This window comes from Anguilla anguilla, chromosome 9, assembly GCF_013347855.1.
Source record: "Anguilla anguilla isolate fAngAng1 chromosome 9, fAngAng1.pri, whole genome shotgun sequence".
In the NCBI taxonomy this organism is placed as follows: Eukaryota; Metazoa; Chordata; class Actinopteri; order Anguilliformes; family Anguillidae; genus Anguilla; species Anguilla anguilla.
Window position 1 is genome coordinate 35,053,063 of NC_049209.1, and position 8,742 is coordinate 35,061,804.

Genomic DNA, 8,742 nt, shown 5'->3' on the forward strand with positions numbered 1-8,742 from the left:
CAATATATGTAATATACTCAGCGGAATCACATTTAGGACTTTGTTACCAGCTTACCAAACTCTTCAAACAGGGATGCCACAAAGCTGGTTCCATTTCCATAGAGAGATGTGTTCACGTATATGTCTGTTCCATTCACTGCAATGGAAAAGCATTCAAAAGTGAGATAATTCTTCAGTGCAGAGAACACAGGCTGTAACTTAAGTCATTATTTAATTGCTTAATCAACACCCTCATCCACTGAAATGTAAATAAGCTCCATTTTATCATAGTATTTTGTCACAATTTCTGGGCTGAAAGTGAGCATTTCTTTGCACAAACAGATTCAAATTTCTGGTTTCAAAACATTTACCCAGTGCAGGCACTGCACAAGGAAAATGTTCTCCAAGACACAAGGACTCACAAACACAAATGAACACACAAACACACACACACACACACAGAGGCACATGCACACACGCACGCACATGCATGCACCCACACACACACACACACACACGCAGGAACACACACACACACACACACACACACACACACGCACACGCATGCACACACACACACATATATGCACGCACACATGCACACACACACACACACACACACACCTGAAGGCTGCATCTGCTTCAGCAGGCTTCTGACGGCGGCCTTCTTCTCCGCGGTCACCGGGCTCAGCGCCTCCTGGTCCAGCATCTTCAGCAGGACGTTCAGCTCTGACACCAGGTGCTCCATCACTGGTGGGGAGCACAGGTCAGAGGTCAGGGGTCATCACAGTATGGGTAATGTGGACAGCCAGCTTTCAAAGGCAACAGTATTTCTTTTCTATATCCCTAGCTCCGGAAATTATTTTTTTGTCCCCTCTACAGGACTTCAGTTTCTGGACTTGATCTCGAGATTACTCTTATTACTACCACTGTTACTACCCTGCTAAACCCCACACTACAGGGGGCATTCAGTACCCTGCTGAACCCCACACTACAGGGGGCATTCAGTACCCTGCTGAACCCCACACTACAGGGGCATTCAGTACCCTGCTGAACCCCACACTACAGGGGCATTCAGTACCCTGCTGAACCCCACACTACAGGGGCATTCAGTACCCTGCTGAACCCCACACTACAGGGGCATTCAGTACCCTGCTGAACCCCACACTACAGGGGCATTCAGTACCCTGCTGAACCCCACACTACAGGGGCATTCAGTACCCTGCTGAACCCCACACTACAGGGGGATTCAGTAACAATAAAACACATCATATTTTGCATTCTCATCCAAGACACTCGTATTGTGTCAAAAAAAATCCTTAAAATTCCTTATTCCTTAAACTTTTTTTCTGCTGGGTCTCATGAAGTTATTGTCTTTACTGTATTAACTCAAGGCACATCAATCGATACTGTTGAGGCACATGGCAAATAAGCAGAGTGAGGTCTTGTTAGTTCAACATCATCCTCAGAACTGAGGAAAGTCATTAGATTGCATTCAATTCAGCTACTTTAATGGATTACTCATGGTATGTGTTATGGCTATAAAATCTCTCTGTGAAGCAAAAATAATATTGCAGCAGTTGCAAAAGTTAAATAAGATTAAGTTATCTTTGCTAATTATATGAATCTTTACATTGTGACTCTTTCATTCAAGATAAAGGCAGTCTTTTACAAACGCTGTTCAAAAAAAAAAAAACTTGACTCCTTCAAGAATTTGTGTATCCAGGTCCATTTCTGAGAAATGAATGTTTTTGAAGCGCTGGATTTAAATCATGCAATCAGCATTTGCTGCTGTAACTCAAAAGCAAAGTTCTTTGCCTGAGCAGCAGCAAGACCTTTCAGTTTTAGCAAAACAGACTGTTAGTCTGGATAAAAGTTTCAAAGGAACACGTTCAAGGCACAGCTGACAGGAGCAGCACCCCCAGACCCCCCTGGGAGAGACTTCCCATTGCTGTTTGGATTGCTGAGTCTGGGTCTCCTGGTACCCGCAAAACTCCCAGACGCAACAAGTGTGAGACGCTGCCTTTCAGTAATTCTCCAACTGCCTTCTTCACCATGACAACCAACGCATTAGCCTCCATTCTTAATTCCAAGGCCGCATTCCAGCACATTCGATCCCCACATTCCCCTCGTCTTTTGGCCGCTGGCTTTTCCAGCCAACGTGAACTGGGACCTCCCTCCGACACTTCTGCACATCTCCAAATTGCCTGTGCGGGTTTACAGGCCTCATGAGTTCACCCAGACGCTCCGCCCCGTTTCGAGGTTCAAGGGCTGACTTGCTCGCCTTGAGTAATTTAGATGTGCAGTTGTCTTCGCCGTGTGAAGTCAACAGCAGGGCGTGGATTTCTCATCTCACGCGGTTCATGAACTCAGCTCAAAGAAAACCTGCTGGTTGATTTGTTTTGAGTTGTTTCCTTACATAATCAGAGCCAGAGGTTGAAGGTCATGACCTGTGTGCGAGAACACAAGTCCCTGGAATCTCAGTAATCCAAAGACGAAGGTCAGACTATATTTCTGTTGTGGCCCTTAATTATCAGGGGAGAATTCACTTAATTCTGTTGAATTCCTTCCACTAAACGGTGGCCAGTAAGTTGGAAATACAATGTGTTTGCTATCCTCACATTGATTATAGTGGGCTCCACTTTCTTTCTCAATCAGCTTGGACTTCCAACACATGCAAAACTTTCAATCAAAACAAATCAATCAAATGCTGACCACATTTCACATTCAAGCAACTTGATTAAAACATTGTGCTTATGCAGCACAGCTTGAGTGGCTAATAATGTTCGAGGCTACGAACAGAAAATGCTAATAATGTTCCATGCTGCACAAGCTGGAAGATGGAAAATCAAATAATGCTAATCCAGTTAATCTCCCCTTTGGGCCGGTCTTGGAGCAGATTAAAAATAGTAACAAAACAAAAAGAATATGAATGCTACATTCAAAATGAAATAATAAAATAATTAGATTTTCTATGGCCCTACTTTGTTTCTTCTTCATACGGCATGTGTGCATTACATCATTTATAACATTTATAGCATCGTTTCATTTTTCAGTAACACTTTATTCTGATTGGGTCACAGCCAGTCTCTGTGTCTATACTGGTGTACATCTATAACCATACTGCACGTGCCTACGAGCAGCACAGAGTGTCTGTAAATGAATGAGCGTAACTGTGGAGCAGAAGAGAGGGGGTTCCCCGGGTCTGGATGGACCGTTGACCCCCCCCCAGCTCCCAGAGGCCCCCGCGGGGCAGGCCGGCTCCGCGGCTCTAGCGGGACGAAATCCTCCGCAGGACATCTGGAAATCTTGGCCCGCTGACAGGGAAAGAGGGGAAAACCCTGCCGAAAAAAAACCCCATCTACGCCTGGGGCCCGATCTCTTAACGGGACTAATGAGCGATGTGGGGGCCCAGCCGGCCCTCGCCTGTTTCACCCTGTCTCAGTTACGGACCTGGGCCCCAGCAGAATGAACCAGTCTATGCTTGGAGTTTCCCTTATCTAAGCCCAGCACAAGAAGTGGTCAGCTCTCCCCAAAAACAACGGCTCTGACAGACACCCACGTCCTTTCACGGCTTTGCTATCAATAATAAATCAAATAATAATGTTGAAATTATAAGGATATAAGGATTAAATGTATAAACTATGAGCATCATTCCAGCAGGTTCCCACTCAATTCGATTTCCATTTCGATTAGTGGTGACATGCATATGTGTGATTCAGATCTGTTTGCTTGTTTTTTTTTTGTTAGTTTATGATGGCACAGGTGTGAAACAAGGCTGTTGCCTGTCTGAGCCATTGTTTTGAGGTTTTAGCCTTTTCCCTTCATTCCCTCCACTCATAAGATGTAGGGCAGTGATCATCAACTCTGGCCCTCAAATCCAAATCCAGCCCTGGTTTTCTTTTCTCCTGGGTAATTAGTGCTACTGATTGGCCAGACTGTCTTCACAGCTGACTCTCAGGCAAAGGGAGGCTGGAAAACCAGCAGTTCTCGGCCCTTGAGGGGATATGTGTGGGATGTATGGGACCCTCAACAATAATTTGAGTTCAGCATCACACCTGAGTACTTTTTTTATGAAGCTCACCTGTCATCCCTTTGGCTCAAATGGATGAACTTCTCCGTACCAAAAACATTTTAAGGTGACCCTACATGTGAGACCGACCCTTCCCAAAAACCGCTCTGGACGCACAGACCCATACAGCGGATTCATTTTCGGCAGTTTCTTTCTGTCTTCCCTTCACCGTTGGGGACCTCTCGTTTCCAGTGAAGCAGAGTTCCACACTCAGCAGAGCTCCCGCCTAAAACAACCCCCGCTCCACTCCCATGTGCCCCCCCGCTCGTGGATGAGGGGGGGGAGAGATCTCGACCTTAGCCCACAGCTCATACCTCAGTGTCTTTGTGTAAAAAAAAAAAAAAACATGCATCCAAAATTCCCTGCTCCCACCCAATCGACTGCCCCACCCTATCAGAAACATCTAGGCCAAGTGAGCTCTTTAATTACTAACAGTACAGGACGACTGGCTGAAATAGGACCAGACAGACTGTACAAAAAGGGAGGTCCAGGTTCTAGGATCCAGGGATAAAATGAATCCAATCTGGCAACCCAACCACACCTGTCTGCAGCTGTTCTGGGGTGTTTGTGAGGTCAGCTGGGGATTTGGCAACTTGTAAACAGCCAATAACTATTTCTGAAGCCCGTTCAGTCCGGTCCAATTAGCAACCATGAGCAACATCCTAACAAGTGAAGGTTGAAGGAAAAATGTCCTTTGGTTTACAAACAAGGTTAATATTCTCCTACAGAAACCACCTTTTGTAAGCCTGACTGTCTCACCTGTTTCCATTAGCCCTGTATTAGCCCGTGTTCACCCGTGTGCTAAAAAGCCTGCATAGTGTCTGTGGTTCTGCCATTGTTTTGATCTGATGAAGGCCCGCTCACCCGAGCACCGCGTGGCTCTGTATGGAGGCCATCTTCAATTATTCTGAGGCACCGGCCCTCATGTTATCTACAACAACACCTGTGGCGGGGGGCTCTCCCCAAAGCCAGACGGGGGGGGGGGGGGGGGGGGACAAGGTCTCTCAACCCCAACATCAAGGGCTGTCAACCCCACACCCCCCCACCCACCCCCCTCTCTGGGAGAGGAACACATGTGGCTCGCTCTGATAACATAGGCTGCGAAACCCTCCTGGCAGGACCCCGGGATGAAAGAGAGGAGGGAAAAGCCGGCTCGGGGCTAAGCGCTCCTAACCGGACCTTCAGGCTACCTGTAGCTCACTCCAGATCAGCCGCCCGCTGAGCTTGGTTAGCCCCGCTGCATGTAATCAGTTCAGCATGGTTCTGCTCTGTTTGGTGGAAAAACAAATCCTACTGGTTTATCCTTTTGAATACGACCATCCCCCCGCTCCACCTTGATCTCTGGCCGCTCGAAAAACAGACTTGTTCTAGGGAGGGTGGCCTTAAAATACCAAGTGTGTATGTTTCTCTCTTGGACTGATGCTAAATTTCAGATCTGAAGGCTCGTAATGCCTCAGAACACTTTTTTGTTCACTCTTTTATTGCTTTTCCAAAGTTTAGCCCCCAAATACACACAAATCCCCCCACTTCACAAAGAATGTGCAGCAATGCTCTATTTTAACATTAGCAGACTTATTAAGCATTTTCAGTCTTCCAACAACAGCGAAAAAAAATACAAGAAATCATGGGAGGACTTTAAATGAAAACATAAAGGAACTAAATAACGTAAACACCAAGATCTAATCTACTGTATTGCATGCAACTGACTTTTGTGAGAACTGCAATTAAGAACAGAGAGGAAGGCAGAGCTTGAAGAGAATTTCTTTGTTAGCATGGAGATTGGCTTAATTGACAGTGAAGGCAGTGTACGCACGCCCAGACAGCAGAGCCAAGCTATCTGACGTCGGTACACCACGCGACCGGTAATTAGGAGAACACCAGCCCTATACTACAGCAAGAAGTGCACTGTGCAGTCTGCCTGTGGTAATGACTGACATGCCACATCATTGCTACAAGTGCATTCTGTCATGTTTACACACTGCTTTTCCAGAACCAAACTCAAAATGACTAGGTTCTCCCTCCAAATTGTAACTAGGGCAGCAATTGCAGGCGCGCACACACACACACACAGCAGCAATTGCAGGCGCACACACGCACACACATCACGCACGTACACGCACACACTCACATACACAGGTTTTTCAGAAGGCATCTGTGAGAAGAGTAAATTGACTCTGATCGGTTCCGGTGTAACCACAGCAACAGCAGACGTCCATTCCCAATTAAGACGTGACACATCTGTCTCAGCAACACCCCTGGGTGTGAAGCCGCCATCCGAGACGGGGATTTTTTAAAATGCTGAAAATTTTGTACGTACCCGTGGCAACAGCTGAGGAAGAAGAGAATCCCACCATTTTCCAAAAAAAGAAAGTGTGAGAAAGTGTGAAGCCAGCACACACAATTCGCCTGAAATTTTCTCCAGTCGCCTTGGCTTTTCCACACAGTGTAGAATGCAATGTCACTTTACCACTCTCTCTCTCTCCTTTCTCCTTCCCTCTCTCTCTAATCACTCTCCCTTTCCCTCCTCTTTTGGTATACAGGGAAGGGTTTCTGGTTCATTTACCCTTTGATGAGTCTACCTCTGTGTCTCTCCCTTCCTCTCTCTCTCTCTCTCTCTCTCTACCTCTCTCTCTCACTCTTGCTGTCTCCCCCCCTCTCTCCTCCTGTGGCCTACAGATACTGAAGGATGACTCTGGAACATGTACACTTTCACTCTCTCTCTCTGTCCCTCCTCTCTCTCTCTGTCCCTCCTTCTCTCTCTCTCTTCCCACATTCTTCACCCCAGCATCTGCATGTCCTTTCTTTCCTTCTCTCTCTCCTTCTCTCCTCCTCCCTCTCTCTCATTATTTCCCTCTTCCTCCTTGTCTCTTCCTCCTTGGCTCCACTCCCTCCCTCCCTCCCTCTCTCTCTCTATCTTCTTTGAGGTCTGTATCTTGAGCGGATTGGTGCGTCTGGTGTTTTGCGGGCCACCCACCCTTCACCCCTTCCCTCAAAAAAAGAAAAAGAAAAAAAAAAGCAAATCTGTGAGGGATTCCAAAATACACAGAAGACCGACACTGTGGATGTAGGATAAGGAGAAGATAAGAAGAAGAGAAATTGCCTCTCCAACAGGTGGTTTACACAGTAAGAACAGATTAAGGGAAGGGCCATGTAATGCATCCCTCTCCTGACTCATTTTCAGCCGAAGTGTGTTTTGCCTTGTAGTTTTTTTTTTTTTTTTTTAAATCCCGTGTTCTTGGCGGCTGCCAGAATGCTCTGTGGTTTCCACGAGAGCAGCGCTGGGACCTTCTATTACACGAGGAAGCGCTCTGAAAGGGATGGGCCAGTCGTTTGGAAGGCCTTAAACAAACACACATGCACAGCAGCCCCGGGAGACGGGGTTTTCACAGAGCAGGACGAAGGCGCAATAACTAATGAGCGCTTTAAAAAAAAATTCATTTTTGTTCCTCTCTCATCGAATCCTATTCACAGTGGAGAGTGTTGAAATTCTCCACACTCCCCTCCCCCCCCCAAATCCAGTTTGAAGGTGACAATTAGAAGACCTTTGAACCGCAACAAATGTCACACTTATTAGATCCACAGCAGAATTTCATTATGCCTTTAGGGGTACGCTCAGGGCTTTTGTGGCTCAGACTATGAAACTTTCTCCCTGGAAGGGGCAGAGATGAACAAGCAGTGGGACAGAACTCCAGCCAAGCTAAACGTCATGTGGAAACCGTCACTGAACCATATTGATTTCATAACGAAACAGTATTTTTTAAAATTTCGCCAAACAGCTGGGCTAAGCTGAGTGGAACTTTATCAATACTCAGAAGGGAGGAAAACTGATGTCACTGTTGGAAACGTTGTTGGTTGACCTGTAGGGGGCAGTCTACTCTCTGGACAAAAGCACAAATCCTATTCCCCATTAAACCGAGGTGAAGGCTAATAACTCACCTTTGTAAAAATGAACTCCCGTGACTCTAACTGAAAGAGCAGGGATGTTAACCTCTGTGTCTCGGGAATCTTCCCAAATATGTCCAATGTTACCTATGGTCTATAGCTAGACTGGCTATGCATTCTCAACACACTTTGAATGAGTTCAGTGGACCTATGTGGAGAGCTTCGTTATAGAAGGTTAGCTCTTCAGGAGTAGAATAATAACTGTCACTGTGATGATATGATACACTGTATGGGATTATGCGGTTAACATATTTGAAATCTGGTATTTTAATATGTTAATTAATTACCACCCTGCACAGGTGTCTCCAGCTACTTTTGAATACCAAATTCAAACTGACAGCTGTCTGGATGATAAGCCTCCAGGTAACTCCTGGCTCTTCTTGGTCTGAATGCTTTTTCGACCACAGATTCTTCACAGGGTTGTGATTCAATCTTAACTGATCTCACAAGCTATGTCATGAAACTTTAAAAAAATCACTAAGTGATCCAAGATGGTGTGAACTACTTTCACATCACTTCAAAAAACAACAACATAACAGATCAACGATCATGTTGAACTAACTGTACAGCTTTGAAACAGTAAGGAGAGCTCTGAAACTATGGCGACCGGCTTGAGCTGGTGAATCCAGCGAGCTACCCACCATTATAACTGCCACAGAGACAAGCAGCTGAGCCTACCTCTCCCCTCATCTCATCCTGTTGCATCATGGGAAAAAAATGTAAAATCACCCATATACTGTACACCTTTC

General features: G+C 46.0%; 1 protein-coding gene across 2 annotated transcripts in view; it reads right to left on the reverse strand.

Moving 5' to 3' along the window:
- The window catches only part of LOC118236332 (actin filament-associated protein 1-like 1), a 38,781-nt gene that overhangs the window by 18,021 nt on the left and 12,018 nt on the right, over nucleotides 1-8,742 (reverse strand). Inside the window, exons 1-3 of one of the 2 annotated variants that reach the window (XM_035434605.1) lie at nucleotides 6,369-6,856; nucleotides 604-729; nucleotides 56-136 (exon numbers count right to left, since the gene is read on the reverse strand). In XM_035434605.1, coding sequence (XP_035290496.1) covers nucleotides 56-136; nucleotides 604-729; nucleotides 6,369-6,405 — 244 coding nt within the window. In that variant the 5' untranslated portion in view covers nucleotides 6,406-6,856. Of the gene's footprint in view, nucleotides 1-55; nucleotides 137-603; nucleotides 730-6,368; nucleotides 6,857-8,742 lie in introns of those variants that run through there. The other variant, XM_035434606.1, reaches the window with a different exon arrangement.